At 43.9% G+C, this 17,721-nt stretch overlaps 1 protein-coding gene across 1 annotated transcript in view; it reads left to right on the plus strand.

Annotated features, from left to right (window-relative positions):
• EVA1A (eva-1 homolog A, regulator of programmed cell death) overlaps window positions 1-17,721 on the plus strand; it is a 356,598-nt gene that overhangs the window by 335,650 nt on the left and 3,227 nt on the right. The window contains exon 8 of the mRNA XM_040427455.1: window positions 2,697-2,853. Coding sequence (XP_040283389.1) covers window positions 2,697-2,853 — 157 coding nt within the window. The remainder of the gene's footprint in view (window positions 1-2,696; window positions 2,854-17,721) is intronic.

A 17,721-nucleotide genomic window follows, 5' to 3' on the forward strand; every position in this document is an offset into this window, starting at 1 on the left:
TGTGAAGTGTGGTACAGTAAGCGCCGCCCTGCTCATCAATATTCACTTCGCTGGGCGGCGCTTACTGTCCCAGACTTCACAAGATCCGGCGCATGCGCCGGGCACTGTTAAGCGCAGCGCTTCAGAGCGGGGACCGCAGAAGCCGCCCAGCAAACTGAATATTCATGAGCTGGGCGGCGCTTCAAAGCGGCAGTTGGGGGAGGCTGGCTGGGCGCAAGAGAGGTGAAACGCCGCCCCTTGGGCAGATTGAAGACCGTTGGAGCAGGTTATAAAACTTAAGTTTACTGTATGTATAAGGTGGACAGGGGGGATACTTAGATGATTGTAATACCCATTATAAGACCTGTACTGCCATATATATACCTCAATATGCTTATTGGCCCTGTCAGTGTCCCTTTAAACAGCAAATACCTTACTGACTGACTGCAATGCTTGGCCATGAAGTTTCTAGACCTTTTCTCTGTGGTTTCTCGGAGACAGTGGTGTTCTAGAGTTCAGGCTTAGTATTCTGAGGAGTGAGCACATGTAGTTTCCTCTCACTTCCTCAGATAACTGTAGAATAAGCTAGGGGCGGACCTAAGCCTAACACTTAACTTCCTACAAGGGAAGAGTCAGGATTATTAACCCCCACTGATCCATACAGCGATATGCTGGTACATTACAAGGTATTAACATATTAAGGCCTCATGCACACGACTGTTCCGTTTTTTTCGGTCCGCAAACCGCGAATCCGCAAAAAACGGAAGCCGTCTGTGTGCCTTCCGCAATTTGCGGAACCGAACGGGCGGCCCATTGTAGAAATGCCTATTCTTGTCCGCAAAATGGACAAGAATAGGACATGTTCTATTTTTTTTGCGGGGCCACGGAACAGAGCAATGGATGCGGACAGCACACGGAATGCTGTCCATGTCTTTTGCGGACCCATTGAAGTGAATGCGTCCACACCCGAGCCACAAAAACTGTGGCTCGGATGCGGACCCAAAAAACGGTCGTGTGCATGAGGCCTAAATAACATTAAATACCTTAACATAACAAGAACAGTTCACAAGTATCTTATTTTGGGGTACTGCATCTATATCTATCTATCTATCTATCTATCTATCTCATATCTATCTATTATATCACTCTATCTCTCTCATATCTATCTATCTATCTATCTATCTATCTATCTATCTATCTATCTATCTATCTCTCTCTATCTATCTATCTATCTATCTATCTATCTATCTATCTATCTATCTATCTATCTCTATCTATTATCTATCTCCTATCTATCTATCTATCTATCTATCTATCTATCTATCTATCTATCTATCTATCTATCTATCTATCTAGTATCTATCTCATATCTATCTATTATATAACTCTATCTTTCTCATATCTATCTATCTATCTATCTATCTATCTATCTATCTATCTATCTATCTATTTATTTATCTATCTTTATCTCTTTATTTCTTTTTCTGTCTATCTCTCGCTCTCTCTCTTTGTATCTCTCTCTATCCCTCTATCTCTCTGTCTACCTATCTCTCTCTCTCACCTGCCCTGTCCAACATTAGACAACCCATTATTTTCAATGGACATTGTGTAATGCTTTATTTCTCCTGAGGTGGCGCTGCAGAGAAATTGAACAGTTATTGCCAGGTATGCCTACAGATTAAAGATGATCGCTAGGGGTTTCACTTTCCTATCATCTTTTGACCCTTCTAATCAGTAAGAATTATACAGAACCATCAAGCCCTTCAAGCATAAACACAAACAAAATGATGATGAACATGGCAATTGTGTTTTAAAGAAAATGGCCGATTTCAGTATTTTAGTGACCTCCAAGCCGAGTAGCCCTGCCAGAAGCAGTCTGTGTAATTTTAATAAGCCTCTATGAGAGGAAGTGATTAATGCATGTGTCTTGGGTCTAATTGGCTCCAGATAAAAAGCAGAAGTCATGGATCCAGGTCTGGATAAAGTCATCGAGACAGTGTCCAGTCTGATCTCTTGTTAGCTATTTATCTGAGAAGTTTATATTGGAGAAGAGTTCTAGCCATGTTATATTAAACCTCAGTAGGAAAATACATCAGCATCTCAAGTCATGCTTCTCCAGAACGTAATTTTCTGATGCTCTTAAAGTGACATTTCATGTTAAAGGGGTTTTCCGAGTCTTTCATAATGATGGCTTATTCTCATTAACCCCTGCCAGTCAGCTGTTTGAAGAGGCCTCAATGGCCCGGTGAATGCCATGGCCTCCTCACAGTTTGTGCTTGGTGTCACAGTTCACCACATTCACTTAGATGTGCCTACTAGGCCATGGGAACGATGAACATGACGACATTGGCCTAGGAATTGATTTCACTGGCCTCTTCAAACAGCTGATTGATGTTGCCACTTTCTTTCCCTAATTAAAGAGAAGCTCTGCAGAACATGATGCTGCTTTAATATTTAAAAAACCTACAGCCACCACTAGAGGGAGCTAAAGAGCTTGATGTATACTGTTTTATTATTGAGTTTAATGTATAACAGTGTGCACTAGTGGTGGCTGAAACACGGAGATTTGAAGCTCTGCATCAGAAAGGTATATAATGAAATAGAGGTCAAGTCCCGGACAGATTGTGAGGGACCTATAAGGACATATGTATGTTAACCTGCATTTATACACCATAGTATGATTGTCTCTTCACCTTGTGTATCATACAGACACGAAGAAAGGACAGGCAGCCGCCTTTTACCCAATCGATAATAACCTCTCTATGGGAGCAATAGACCCCCCTGTCTCCAATCAAACCATGGCACCCATTGGGCAGACTAGCTCGGAGATGGCACTGATCAGTAATGTCTTGGCAGCGTACTCTTTTATCACAGGTAGGTAGTACCTAGACCTACTGTAATGCAGCACATATTTACAGTTATTTCAGCTATTATGGAGCCCTAGGCACTCAATGTGCTGCCATATTGTGGCACCATATCACTGAAATATTCTCCCCTGTACCTCTGTAATATGGCATCTGATGGAACATAACTTGGAGAGCTTCTGCGTTATATTAGTGGCAAATAGAGTATAGTACAGACCGCAGCTCAGAACCGGAGGGAGTCTGAAACCCACCTACTCCCTCAGTAGAGATAGCTGTTTCTCTCTCGCCCCAGGATCTGTCTTAAAGGGGTTGTGTTATGAAGACCCCACAATCAGGTGATCATCATGGGTTTTCTAACCCCCAGTGATCAGCAGTTATCACTGATGGAAGCTGCAGCCCGCCATTTCATACAATGACCTGTTCTTCCATAACAAGAAATACTCTTACAGGGCAGATCCTCATTTTGGCTTGTAGAGGGTGGTCCTGCTATGGAACTCGGTGGATGTGGGGCCAGCACTAAACATCTTCCTGTAGCCACCACCCGGGGAAGCTTAGTGTGAAAGAGTTTTTTTTTACAGCTTCTGTTAAGTTGTATGGTAACCATATAAATTCCTATGCACTGAGCCCCCCATATTGGTGGCTGCAAGCTGCCAGTTTTATCATGTACTGTTTGAAGGTAAGTAGAAGGTGGTCCTGCTATATGGCTCAGGGGGAGTGGGCTCCAGCACTGAACTTCTTCCCCTGTTCCTGATGTAAATCCACAACATTTTCCTGCAGCCACCACCAGGGGAAGCTTAGTGCAAAGAGTTTTTTTTAGCAGCTTCTGTTAAGTTGTATGGTAACCGTATAAATTCCTGTGCACTGAGCTCCCCGTATTGGTGGCTGCAAGTGACCAGTTTTATCATGTACTGTTTGAAGGAAAGCAGGAGATTTCGATCTGTATGGAGGCAGATGTATCAGTGTATTTAGGCTTGTTGAGCAGTATGGTGTTCAGAACAAATGACACATTTATGAAGCACCTGCTCTGCTTTTTCCAACATAGAAGTTGGATAAATTGGGACAGAGTGTGATTATTATGTCATGGGCAAATTAAGTTTTGCTACAGGGCCTTATGAGATCTGTGTATGCCCCTGAGGGATTGTAGTCATGAGGGTGGAAAATTCAAGTAATTAAGATCACAATACCAGCCATGACCTATGAACTAGAGTAGTTCTCTTTCTGAAATAAAAAGCTGTTATTTTTGGTCTTTTTTATATTTAGCAAAAAGCATAATTTTTAGTTTTTGACCCATCACTGGTGTCCATTTTGCCCTCCTAAGCACCTGGCTACAGTGGCCTCTGCATCCTAAGTTGTCTTTTTTACCATCTCATAGATAGATGAGCTAAATCTTGGAGATCTGGCTTCTTCCCATGGACTCCTCCAGCTGTATGGATCCAGAACAGCAGCAAAGGGCGGCTGTCCTAATACATATCTTCGTGGGGTGATGACGAGCTGTAATCCACGTGTGTTATCACAAGGAGCCTCGGTTTTTTATAGATGAAAGCGCTCCTTTTTCATTCGGTTGTCTCTACTAGCTTTGTTTGCAGATGAGTAATGTCTTCTGGCTTCAGCTCAGGTCCTAAGAACTTTTTTTTATTTCCAGAAATAACTGGAAACAAAACAAACAGGCTATTACATATTTGGAGATATTGAGTCCTGAGGCTGCCGTACGATGGATAACGCATTATTCACAAGCTAAACCGAATGTCTGACGGGAGGCCAGAAGGGCGTTCAGAGGATCTGTAACTGCACAGTATACTGTGTTTGCTAGTTAATGTTCTTGTTTTGCTCTGATCTTTTCAATCCCATAGTGTTTGAAATGTCAGCAAATGTAATAATCTCCAGATTTACAAAAGTAAAGGTCCCTTTACACACATTTACTGATCATTCCACCGATAATGAGTTTGACAGTGGTACGATTGATCATTTAAGATCATTGATAACCTATATTGTATCACTGATCTTCTGCTTTATTCACTGCGGTCAGTTATTGATAAAGAGAAATCCCCATCTCAGACATTTATGGTATATCCACAAGGAATGGCATAAACGTCTGCAGGTCCCACCAGAGCTGAAGATTGAAGACAGTTTTTCATCTGCAAGCAAGGCTACACTAATGGAAGATGAAGAAAAAGATCACTTGGAGCTGAAACTGACATAGTATAAACTGCTAGTGGTTCTTGGTCAATGATTACGCAACCAAGATGGTGCCCCCATTATTTTGGGTTCTGCAGCAGGGTATATGATGAGGCAGGGTCACATTATACTGAGTGCATCTCCCGTTGCTGCAACACAGGCTGGCACTCTGGCATGATAATGGACATGCTGGATGTTATCTCAGGCTCTTTTAATTTGGAACCGTAGTTCAGTCAAGATGGTTGTTGGCTGCTGTGCATGGAAGACCTATTGCCCCATCCTGCCCCAGACATTCTCAATGGGGGAGAGATCTGACAATCAAACTGGCCGAAAGAGCTGACGAACATCCTGAAGAGCACGTTTTCTAGAGCAGGCAATATGTGGGAGGGCTTACAGTATATTGGTGTATCACTATGTCTCCTAATTGAGTCAAAATAGGCATTAGGACTGGTTCCACAATGTCCTGGACACACTGAAGGCTGGTCAGTGTTCCCTCCACGAATACCGGACATGGACAGCCATGGTAGCTAATGGTGCCCTACACTATGACACCTGGTGTTGGTCCTCTGTCTCTCTACACTATGCATGTTGGCAGTAGGTGCTCTCCTCTGAACTCTGATGCGGCTATCACTAGTACCAATGCAAAAGTAAACTTAGAATTTAAAAAATGGTTGTGATGGTGAGTATATCCTTTAGATGGGTTATCCCATGATTGATGTAAAGTCAAACATGATACAGTACATGATAAATAAGTACATGCATTCCCATTCATCGCTCCAATTGTTCTGCTAGCTTTATTTAAAGCTGGAGGACCCTATTACATCTCAGGGGTTTTCCTTTCTGCTGCAGCTCTCTCCCTATCACAGCTCAGGGGATGTGTATTTTCTGCTGCAGCTCTCTCCACTAACTGTCACAGATTGTAACAGTAGATACGTCTGGTGAAAGTTAAAATATAGCACTGAGCATGTGTGACCACCTCAGCAATGTTACTGAGGTGGACAGAGAATTAAGGAAAAGAACAAACGCAGGTGGCGATATAAAATATATTTGTTAAATACCTCTGTGGCCATACAAAAGTTTTAATTACATACAGCTACAAAAGTATTAAAATGCAGGTGTTTCTTTGAAAAAAAAAATATATAAATCTGGGATATCTCTTTTAAAGCCTCATTTACATAGAAAAGCAAGAATCCAGTGACAACTAAACTGTATTATACATGGGGATTTCCATGAATCATTAAAAGGGTTAGCTTTTTTTTTGCAGAAACATCACCATAGGATGTAGTTGGTATTTCAGCTCATTCTCATTAACGTTAGTGGAGGTCAGTTGCAGTACAAGTTCCACTGTCAAGAGTGACGCTGTTACTGGCAAAAAAGCAGTTTCTAATCTGATGCAACCCCTTATTAGAGATGGCCTTGCAGTTCGCCTGGCGGTCAGTTCACGGCGAACTTTGCGTGTTCGCGATCCGCCGAACATGCGAACATATGGCGCGCGGCATATTCTTTTGCATTGTGCCGAACCTTGATCATGACACATCCATCAGGTGGGACAGGACAGCCAATTGAGATGTTTCAGCACATGGACACACCCCCAACCCGATCTGGCAGACATTTTGCATTTTGGAGCAGGGACAGGCTGTTTGGAACTTAGGGACACCAAACGCTAGCTAATAGGGCCACAAAAGTCCTTTTAAGGGCTGGTAACGTTGTGCTATCGATAGGTGTGATATACTGAGGGGTGTGATATACTTATAATATACTTTCTAACATAGTATATTATAGTGCATTTGTATGCTTCCAGAAAATACTGATTGTGGGCTGCGATCTATCAGCTCCCACAAAATAGTGATTGAAGTTTTCCATATACCTGTGTCCACAAAATTACTGCTTGAGGGTGATATACCAGCTTCACCTAACAACTGATTGAGGCCTGCCATATATCAGCTTCCACAAAATAGTGATTGAGGTTTTCCATATACCTGCGTCCACAAAATTACTGCTTGAGGGTAATATACCAGCTTCAACTAACAACTGATTGAGGCCTGCCATATATCAGCTTCCACAAAATAGTGATTGAGGTTTTCCATATACCTGCGTCCACAAAATTACTGCTTGAGGGTAATATACCAGCTTCAACTAACAACTGATTGAGGCCTGCTATATATCAGCTTCCACAAATACTGCTCTTTTCTAGGGACTTTGGCACAGGGTCATTTTGAAAATGACAGGCAGAGAAAGAGGCAGGCCGTTCCGCAGGGGTAGTAGGGTCGGGCAGGTGCACCAGGCCGGAGCCTAAGTGGGAAGTTGGAGAAGGTGCGAGCGATTATGTCAAAGGACGCATCAGAGTTGGTTGAGTGGCTCACTTCCGCTTCTGCACCCTCCTCATCCTCTGTATCTGCACCCTCCTCACTCTCTGCTGTGTGCACCCCAAAGACACCACCACCACTACCATAGCCCCTCCACTCGAGTCAGAGGAATTATTTTCCCATCCATTCCCAGACCTTACCGATGCGCAGCCATTCTTGGCATCGGATGAGGAAGAGGAGGTAGCAACGGCCGCCACCCAGCGGTTTGACGACAGTACCCAGATCAGCCCAAGGAGGGTGGTCTGCGCTGTTGCTGCCTACTCTGAAATCTCTAATGTCAGTGGTGGCGAAGGTGATGATGATGACGTGTCGATAGACGTCATGTAGGTGCCCACAAGAGAGGAAGAGGAGGAGAGTTCAGAGGAAGAGATGGAGCAGCAGATAGGGAGGAGGAGGAGAATCAGGCAGAACTCGCAGTGCACAAATGTATTTGTAGTGAGCCATCCACCATGCACGGTCACATCTTGCGCTCCCAGGATGCCGGCACATGGCTCCGCAGTGTGGGCTTTGTTTAACGTGTCAGGAGCTTACAGTAGTGTTGCCATCTGCAGCCTGTTTTGTCAACGCATAAGTCGCGGTAAACCCAACACTCACCTAGGGACGACCGCCTTAAGAAGGCACCTGGCCTCCCATCACTGAGCCCAGTGGGAGCAACGCCGTCAGAACCCATCAAGCCACACTCCCAGCGTTCCACATACTGCCTCTTCTCCTTCTCCTCTCTCCTCCACTCCACCTTCCACCATGCTGTCGTTGCGTTCATCTGGCACAAGGCAGGCTTCCATGGCCCAAATGTTCGAGCGTAAAAAAATTATGACGCCGGATAATCCTCCTGCCCAATGGCTGACTGCTGGCTTGTCAGAACTGCTAGCCTGCCAACTACTGCCATATAAATTGGTGGACACGGAGGCCTTTAGAAAATTTGTGGCCATTGGCACACCGCAATGGAAGGTCCCCAGAGGGAAATATTTCTCCCAGAAGGGCATCCCTGAACTATATGGCCACGTTCAGCGGCAAGTTAATATATCTCTGGCACACAGTGTTGGTGCCAAGATACATCTGACCACAGACACGTGGTCTAGCAAACACGGGCAGGGAAGGTACATAACTTTTACTGCCCACTAGATGAACCTTCTAATGGCCATCAAACATGTAACCCGTGGCACCAGTGTGAATTTGGTGTTACCGCCACGGATTGCATGCAGGCCGGCCTCGTCTTCTCCTCCTCCTACTCCATCCTCCATCTCCTCCTCGGCTGACTCCTCCTTTTCCACTGCTACCGCCTCTTCCGCTGCACCCCCAAGCTCCCCAGAACCGATTCGACATGCCAGGTGAGACGTTGCCATGCTGTGCTGCGACTGTTGTGCCTGGAAGCCAAGAGCCACACCGGCCCTGCACTGCTTTCAGCTCTGCAGTCACAGGCCAATCAGTGGCTAACCCCGCTCAATTTCACAGTTGGTAAAGTGGTGTGTTACAACAGTGCCAATCTGCTGAGCACTCTGAAACAAGGCAAAATGACACACGTCCTGAACTTAGTCGTGCAGCGATTCGTTGCCAAAAACCCCAATTCCAGGACATCTTTTGGCAGGCCAGAAAAATCTCTGACCATTTAAGAAGATCTTACACGGCCATGGCTCGCCTTGCTGACGTTCATCGGTGACACCACTTGCCCGTCAGACGTCTGATTTGTGACTGCCCGACGCGCTGGAACTCCTCCACCTTGTACATGCTTGATAGGCTGCTCCAGAAGAAATGTGCCGTTAACAACTACCTGTACAAACTCTGCGGCAGGACAGGTTCTGGGGAGCTTGATTTCTTTTCACCGCGCCAGTGGCTGCTCGTGCGCGACGCATGCAGACTTCTGCGGCCATTTGTTGAGATCACCAAACTGGTCAGTCACAGCCAGGGCGCCATCAGTGACATTGCACCTTACGCCTTCTTTCTGCAGCGTGCATTGCGTTGTGTCATTGATCAAGCCGTCGAGGAGCAGGAGCTGGAAGATGAGGAAGTTGCAATGCTGAATGAATTCCCAGGGGGGGCTACTCAATCTGAGACAAGTCAGCAGGAGTCTGAAGAGAAGTCAGAGGAGGATGGTGGCTGGGGGGAGGAGGAGGAGCAAGAAGAGCTGGCTTTAGACCTTTCGGGGATCCCTGGTGTTGTCCGTGGCTGGGGGGAAGAGACCGAGGACGACATTCTCCTGGGCGATGAGCAGGAGCCAGGATGCTCCACCACTTCCAATTTAGTGCACATGGGGGCCTTCATGCTCCAGTGTTTGAAGAGGGACCCCTGTATAAAAAGCATAAAGGTCAAGGACCTGTACTGGGTGGCACCGTACTTAGACTTCCGGTACAAACACAAAATGGTGGACATGTTACCAGAATCACAGAGGGCTGTCAGAATGCAGCATTTCCAGGCCTTGCTGCGAGAGATGCTGCATTCTGCTGTTGCGGGCACTGGCAGAGGAATTTTCACCCACAGAGAAAAAGGTGCAGGTACCATTCCTACCGCAACTGCAAAAAGAGGGCAGTTTGAAGGTGTGTTGGTCACTTCGGATATGAGCTCATTCTTGCAGCCAACCCATCGACAGCCGCCCTTCGGATCTAGCCTCAGGGAACACCTAGACCGACAGTTGTCCGACTACATTGGGTTAACAGCCGATGTGGACGATCTGAGAAGCGAGGAACCCCTTGACTACTGGGTGTGCAGGCTTGACCTGTGGCCAGAGCTGACACAATTTGCCATGGAACTCTTGGCTTGCACCTTGTCGAGTGTCCTGTCCGAAAGGACGTTCAGCGCAGAAGGGGGGATCGTAATGGATACTCGCACTCGCCTAGCTCACGACAGTGTGGACTACCTCACATTTTTTTAAATGAATGAGGCATGGATCTCAGAGGAATTCATCACCTGTGATGACCATGTGTAATTTAATTTCCTCATGCCAGCCCACACATATCCGCCACCACCCAGAATAAAGAATGGTTCTTGCCTTATGTATATACAGCAGCATAAAAGGCCTTTTCTGTCAGGTTAATGACTAATTTTTGGGCCTGTACTGGCCGACAGTTACATATTTATTTTGTGACCACCTAATGTACCCCCAGCCACAGAATCCAAAGTTCTTTGCTGTCAGGTGAATGTCTATTGCCTAATTTTTGAGGCCTGTACTTGCCAACAGTTAAATTTTTATCCTGTGACCGCCTAATGTACCTCCAGCCACAGAATCCAAAGTTCTTTGCTGTCAGGTGAATTCCTATTGCCTAATTTTTGGGGCCTGTACTGGCCGACAGTTACATTTTTTATCTCTAACCACATAATCACACCCTTGTCTCACTCCTCTGCCTCTCATTATGGTGGCGTATGAACCGCTTTCACCATAAGGACCTTCTAATGTGACAGGGTCATGTGACTGTGCCCCCCACCCCGTACTGGGCCCCTCACCCGTACTGTGCCCCCTTATACCCTGCATTGTGCCCTCTAACCCCACCCTGTGCAGTGCCCCTAGTCATTCCCTGTACTGTGACCTCTTATACCCTTTTATCCGGTCACGGTATGGCGGTGTTATACAATAACTGGTTGGCCATAACTGTATCCCTTTCCCTGCTCACGCCATCCTTTTTTAGACCTGGCAGAGGTGTTATCCGGTCAATGTATGGCGGTGGTATCCAATAACTGGTTGGCCATAACTGTATCCCTTTCCCTGCTCACGCCATCCTTTTTTTTGGCCTGGCATGAGCGAAAAAAATATGCAGATTGCGCCTCAATCTGTGTCAGAAATACGCCTAACATAGATGTATTTCTATATAATAAATGATATATAATAAATGACCACCTAATTGTATTATTATTCGAGGGGTAGGGCTAATATCTTTATATTATATAGATTCTAGTGTATTATACTGTGCCCTGTATTTCCTAGTAGAAAAATTATCCTTGGGAAACACAGTCCTCATCCCTGACCACCAGGACCAGGTAGAGCTCTGTCAGTACATGGCGGCCTCCCCTCTCCGCCACGCTGCTCCGATGTGTACTGGTGCTTATTCTGACACTAAGGCTGGGTTCACATCCTATTTTTGCCATCCATTTAATGCATACCAAAAATGTATGCGTTAACAGATGCCTCAGACTGATGCCGTACAGTGGCGTCCGTTCACCATACAGTTCCATGGTAGAAAAAAAAATTACGTTAACGTATGCATTTTTTCACTCTGCAGGATACAAAAACGTGGAGTGCTGCACATTTGTATGCATCAAACCTATAGGAAACAAAATTTTCTAGGCTCTAGCAGGGCACATTTTTGAGTTTCCCTTTAAGACGCATAAAAATGGCCCCTGATTAAAATACTAATTTTTGGTGGGAATTTTTGCCAATGATCCCCCTCTGGTATATCACTGTCCATGTTGTGGGACTATTTGTGTACTTCTAGTAACTGTTTTCTGGCTGCAAATATGAGCTGAAGGTTTTTCAGGTTCGCCTGCCATAAAGTGAATGGGCCCCGCCGCGAACGCGCGGTTCGCGACCATTTTATCGTCCATCACTACCCCTTATACTGGATCTTGCAGTACAGTATTTTACCATTGTTTCGCACTGATTACATTTCCATTTGCTTCCTGTATGTGTTGCGTATTTAGAAGCAGTGTCCTAGAGTGGCCAATGAGGAAGGGCATCAACTTTCTTCATGGTGTAAAAATATCGTAAAGTTCCTATGTATGAAACGTGCCTAATAGATCATCTGCTGGGACTACTGTTTACAACCCGAGTCTCGCATTATCCTTTCATGTTCAGACTTTTACACTACAGCTGCTGCTCTTGGACCATTTAAGACTCGGCTTGTAACATTGCCATGTATAAATAAATTCATTCAACAACTCAGACCAGTAAAGAAGGTTTTGCAGCTCTTGAAGGAATGTCCCAGTATTTATAGGCGTAGGACAGCTGTGCTGGACATGTAATGGCCCATGGTTTAGCAGGTGCAAACACTATGACGAGCCGACGCCAAAAGTGCACACAGCTATTATTTCATCAGTAGTTATGCTCGTTTACAATGTCATTGTAAGGAAAAGGTTGACTAATTTCTATTCTACGTCAACGGGGTTGAGCATCTGAATTTCTAAATCGAACTTTTGGATCTTCCATACAATGAGCAGATGGCTTATTACTTTTCAGTTTCTCAAAAACAGTTAAACATCACGGATCAAGAATGAAATGTTATCGTCTGTAAAATAACTACAGATCTTAAAAATACGCACGGTCAAAAAACCATGAGACTTGGAGGTCACAAAATGACCCTATTCAATGACACACTCATAATGGAGGACAGGGCCAAAGAACCAAGCTTAAACTGACACTTGAGATCAAATTAAAATGACAGGTAGACTACATCCAAGTAATTAGATGTCCCATTCCCGGGGTGTCTTCTACTGGGGAGATGAAGCATGGGGGATCCATATGCTCCTTGGCCTAATTTTTCTGAGAGTCTTGAGGAACCGGAATAAGCAAAGGGAAAACAGGTCAGGTTTTCATTAAGGGTGAGTCCGAAGTCTTTAAGAATCAGCCATCAGCGAGCGAGGGAGGTCCTTCCATGGTTACACTGTAATCAATATCAGTAGCGGATGTTCTTCCCTATAATGTTTTTTTTTTGTTGACACGAGAACCTTGTGATAGGGGATAAGTGAAAATTGGGGTGCCAAATGCTCAAGCCCCCACTGACAACACAATCTGCAAACATGCTGGGTCTTTAAAAGTAAAAGGCACCGTTTGTAAAATACTTGCTCTATAGTCTTGCTGAAAGATTAGAGTACTTTTATTAAACCAGAATTTCCTAGTGAGATTAACCTTTAGCATTTAGCACCTTTAGTCCCCTTAAAGTGGTTCTCCAGGAATTAAAAAAATTTGTAATACTTAAATATTATTTTATAATAAAAATATATTCACAAATACTTTTCATTACTTAGAAAGGCTTGTTTTGTCTAGGAAGCAATCATTAGGAGAAATAAAGTGGCAGCCATCCTATCAGTACACACAAAACCTGTCCTAATAACACAGGAGGATAAGTTACTTCACCACAATTAGCCACAGTGCTGCCTCATCCTCCTCTCTGCTCTGCTTGTCAGGAATCATGATCCTGAGTACAGGTGAATCTCTGTGGGAATGGAGTTGATGAGACATGAGAGGAGGGTGACGTGGAGCTAATGAGAAGCAGCACTTGTTTACGGTCTCCATTACCACAGCCTGTCCTGTCTGTCCTTTCTGTACTTCTTGTCTCCTCATTAACTAAATTACCCAGAGATTCAGCTAAAGTTCTTATCATCTGGATTCAGGATCATAATCCCTGACAAGTAGAGCAGAGAGGAGGAGGATGAGGCAGCTCTTTAACTCAGTGTTATAAAGTAACTTGTCCTCATGTGTGATCAGGACAGGTTTTGTGTGAACTAATGGACAGAGGCCATTTTGTTTCCACTGATAAACGGTATTTGAGAATATATTTATAATAAAAGTAATATTTAAGTACAGGGTGGGCCATTTATATGGATACACCTTAATAAAATGGGAATGGTTGGTGATATTAACTTCCTGTTTGTGGCACATTAGTATATGTGAGGGGGGAACTTTTCAAGATGGGTGGTGACCATGGTGGCCATTTTGAAGTCGGCCATTTTGAATCCAACTTTTGTTTTTACAATAGGAAGAGGGTCATGTGACACATCAAACCTATTGGGAATTTCACAAGAAAAACAATGGTGTGCTTGGTTTTAACGTAACTTTATTCTTTCATGAGTTATTTACAAGTTTCTGACCACTTTTAAAATGTGTTCAATGTGCTGCCCATTGTGTTGGATTGTCAATGCAACCCTCTTCTCCCACTCTTCACACACTGATAGCAACACCGCAGCAGAAATGCTAGCACAGGCTTCCAGTATCCGTAGTTTCAGGTGCTGCACATCTCGTATCTTCACAGCATAGACAATTGCCTTCAGATGACCCCAAAGATAAAAGTCTAAGGGGGTCAGATTGGGTGACCTTGGGGGCCATTCAACTGGCCCACGACGACCAATCCACTTTCCAGGAAACTGTTCATCTAGGAATGCTCGGACCTGACACCCATAATGTGGTGGTGAACCATCTTGCTGGAAAAACTCAGGGAACGTGCCAGCTTCAGTGCATAAAGAGGGAAACACATCATCATGTAGCAATTTCGCATATCCAGTGGCCTTGAGGTTTCCATTGATGAAGAATGGCCCCACTATCTTTGTACCCCATATACCACACCATACCATCATTTTTTTTGTTCCAACAGTCTTGGAGGGATCTATGCAATGTGGGTTAGTGTCAGACCAATAGCGGTGGTTTTGTTTGTTAACTTCACTATTCACATAAAAGTTTGCCTCATCACTGAACAAAATATTCTGCATAAACTGAGGGTCCTGTTCCAATTTTTGTTTTGCCCATTCTGCAAATTCAGTGCGCCGATCTGGGTCATCCTCGTTGAGATGCTGCAGTAGCTGGAGTTTGTAAGGGTTCCATTTGTGAGTAGCTAATATCCGCCGAAGGGATGTTCGACTAATGCCACTCTCCAGTGACATGCGGCGAGTGCTATGCTGTGGGCTCTTGCTGAATGAAGCTAGGACAGCCACTGATGTTTCTTCATTAGAGACAGATTTCATGCGTCCACATCTTGGCAAATCCAACACTGAACCAGTTTCACGAAACTTAGCAAGCAGTTTGCTAACTGTAGCATGGGAGATGGGTGGTCTTGTAGGGTGTCTTGCATTGAAATCTGCTGCAATGACCCGGTTACTGCGTTCACCAGACATCAACACAATTTCTATCCGCTCCTCACGTGTTAACCTCGGTGACATGTCAATGGCTGTAAACAAAGAGAAACTTGTAAATAACTCATGAAAGAATAAAGTTACGTTAAAACCAAGCACACCATTGTTTTTCTTGTGAAATTCCCAATAGGTTTGATGTGTCACATGACCCTCTTCCTATTGTAAAAACAAAAGTTGGATTCAAAATGGCCGACTTCAAAATGGCCACCATGGTCACCACCCATCTTGAAAAGTTCCCCCCTCACATATACTAATGTGCCACAAACAGGAAGTTAATACCAACCATTCCTATTTTATTAAGGTGTATCCATATAAATGGCCCACCCTGTATTTTCATTTTCTTAATTCCTGGAGAACCCCTTTAAGCATTTGGGGGACTTTAGGGGAAAATCCACATGAACAAGGGGAGAACATACAAATTGGCACATTGTCAAAATCCCACTCAGCACTTTATACACATAGGCACCTACATGCGATTTTGTGTCTAGCTACAGTCTAGCCTGAACTAGAGCCTTTGGTAGCATGGATGTACAGATACATCCTTGGCTACTGAATGGCCACCTTGCGAGGATGTATGAGATATGTCCCTAGTAAGGGAAGAGTTAAATAGGAATTGGGGGGGGTCTTTTTCTTATCAAAACGGAGGACTTCTATTGACAATCTTACCAAAGTCATCTTGTGTCAGTTGATGAAGTTGGTGGAGTCCTTGGGGCTCATACACCAGTTCTCTAAATTCAGGCTTTGTAGCATCAATTTGATTCAGTAGTCCTTTTTACAATAACTTCCAGAGAATTCAGAGTTCTGATGCCCCCTGGTCTGGAAATTTTTTTAGGGTCCGAACTTACATTCTCCACAAAGTGTTGTCTTATATGTCAGATACAAAAAACAAATTCAGCCTTATATCGGCCTACAGGGTTGAACTAGAGCAGATCAGATTAAGGATCCATCATCCAACTCAACTCATAAAATTATGCTTCCATCTACTGATAGGCCTGCCCTACCCTGTATTAGACTGTACATATTTTCACTATGGTAATACTTCTGCAATCTTCAAAGAATTAACAGAATGAAAATTTCTTAGTGCAAAATAATGCAGAATATTGTGAAGCTATATTCCACTGCAGCCATCCTCCAGTAGGTCTCCTGTCTTTTTTCTTGATTTTCCAGATGTTATGAAACTGTCTGTACCTGTTTTTTAAAATGTAGATAAAGAAAAATTTAAAATAATGAAAAATCCCTCCATTTGATTATTAAATATCCTTGTATGAGTCTGCCGAACATTTCTCCTTTTTAATATTGCACAATGGGCCAATGTTCTGGGCTGGAAGTCACTTTATTAAGTTCCCAAATGCATGATTTGTCATACAATTTCATTTTCCGGCTATTTGCCAAGCTGCTGCAGTACAGGAAGGCCTGACATAATTAAGAGAGTGTAGAGGAGGCCAGGAACAGATGAAAATGTAAATGATAAGTCAAACCTCGGTCATGCAGGAATTTCATTTTTTGGTGGTCTGGGCACAGGGCCAGAGTAAGGTCCACTAAATGAATGTGTGTTGTTAAGGGATTAACTTTCATTATTTGGGAGAGATAGAACACAGATGATACGATAAGATACCTTGAACAACAAGGCCATGCTCTTTGTGGGGTTATATATTATAGACATTGTAGATGGAATTTAAGATTATTTCATTTCAAGTTATATATTTCAGGCCTACTAGATATTAAAAGGTTGTCTGATGTAGAAAACCCATTTTCATATTCCCATTCAGGATCCTCATTATCAGCCAGAGAAAGGAACGGCTACAAAGAGCATCTTGTTCGCTGGAGGACCCAACATGCCCATGCTTTACACAGAGCCAATTGATTTCAATAAGAACTATACTTAAATTCCCCAGTGGTGGCACTGTAGAGAATTTGAACACCTACTGCCAGGTCCATCCACAGATTAGAGCTGATCTCTGATTGTCCTAGTAGTGGAACATCCTGGGATGTGCTTATTTTGAAGGGATCCAGCCAATAAAAAAGGATTGTCCAAAGTAGACAGTCCTTTTAAAGGGATATTTCCATCCTATAACTGGCATATTGTTAAGATGTGCCATGATCATTTGACTGGTGGGGATCCGACCTTTGAGACTCCCACTGATCCTGAGAAATTAAGGGGATGTCATGCTGATTTAGCTCTTCATCCTCTTAGGGAAATGCACCGCACTACACCACACTCACGTGAATAAAGCTGCGCTGCTGTTGCCTGCAGAACCGGGAAAAACAAAGTGCTATATCAGTGCAGCACCCCCTTCATTCTCAGGATCGGTGGGGTCTTAGAGGTTGGACTCCCACCATCCACATGTTATATATTAATACTCCTTGAAACAGCATTTGCACCATGTTAATAATGGTTTGGAAAACAGGGAGCATAGAGTATACAGGATTTGTTAGAGAGCAAAACCATGGCAAACTAATGTATAGATGTTACATATGTTACAATGCAAAATAAAGGACGTTTTACTTTA

The sequence above is a fragment of the Bufo bufo genome, chromosome 4, assembly GCF_905171765.1.
Source record: "Bufo bufo chromosome 4, aBufBuf1.1, whole genome shotgun sequence".
NCBI classification, from domain to species: domain Eukaryota; kingdom Metazoa; phylum Chordata; class Amphibia; order Anura; family Bufonidae; genus Bufo; species Bufo bufo.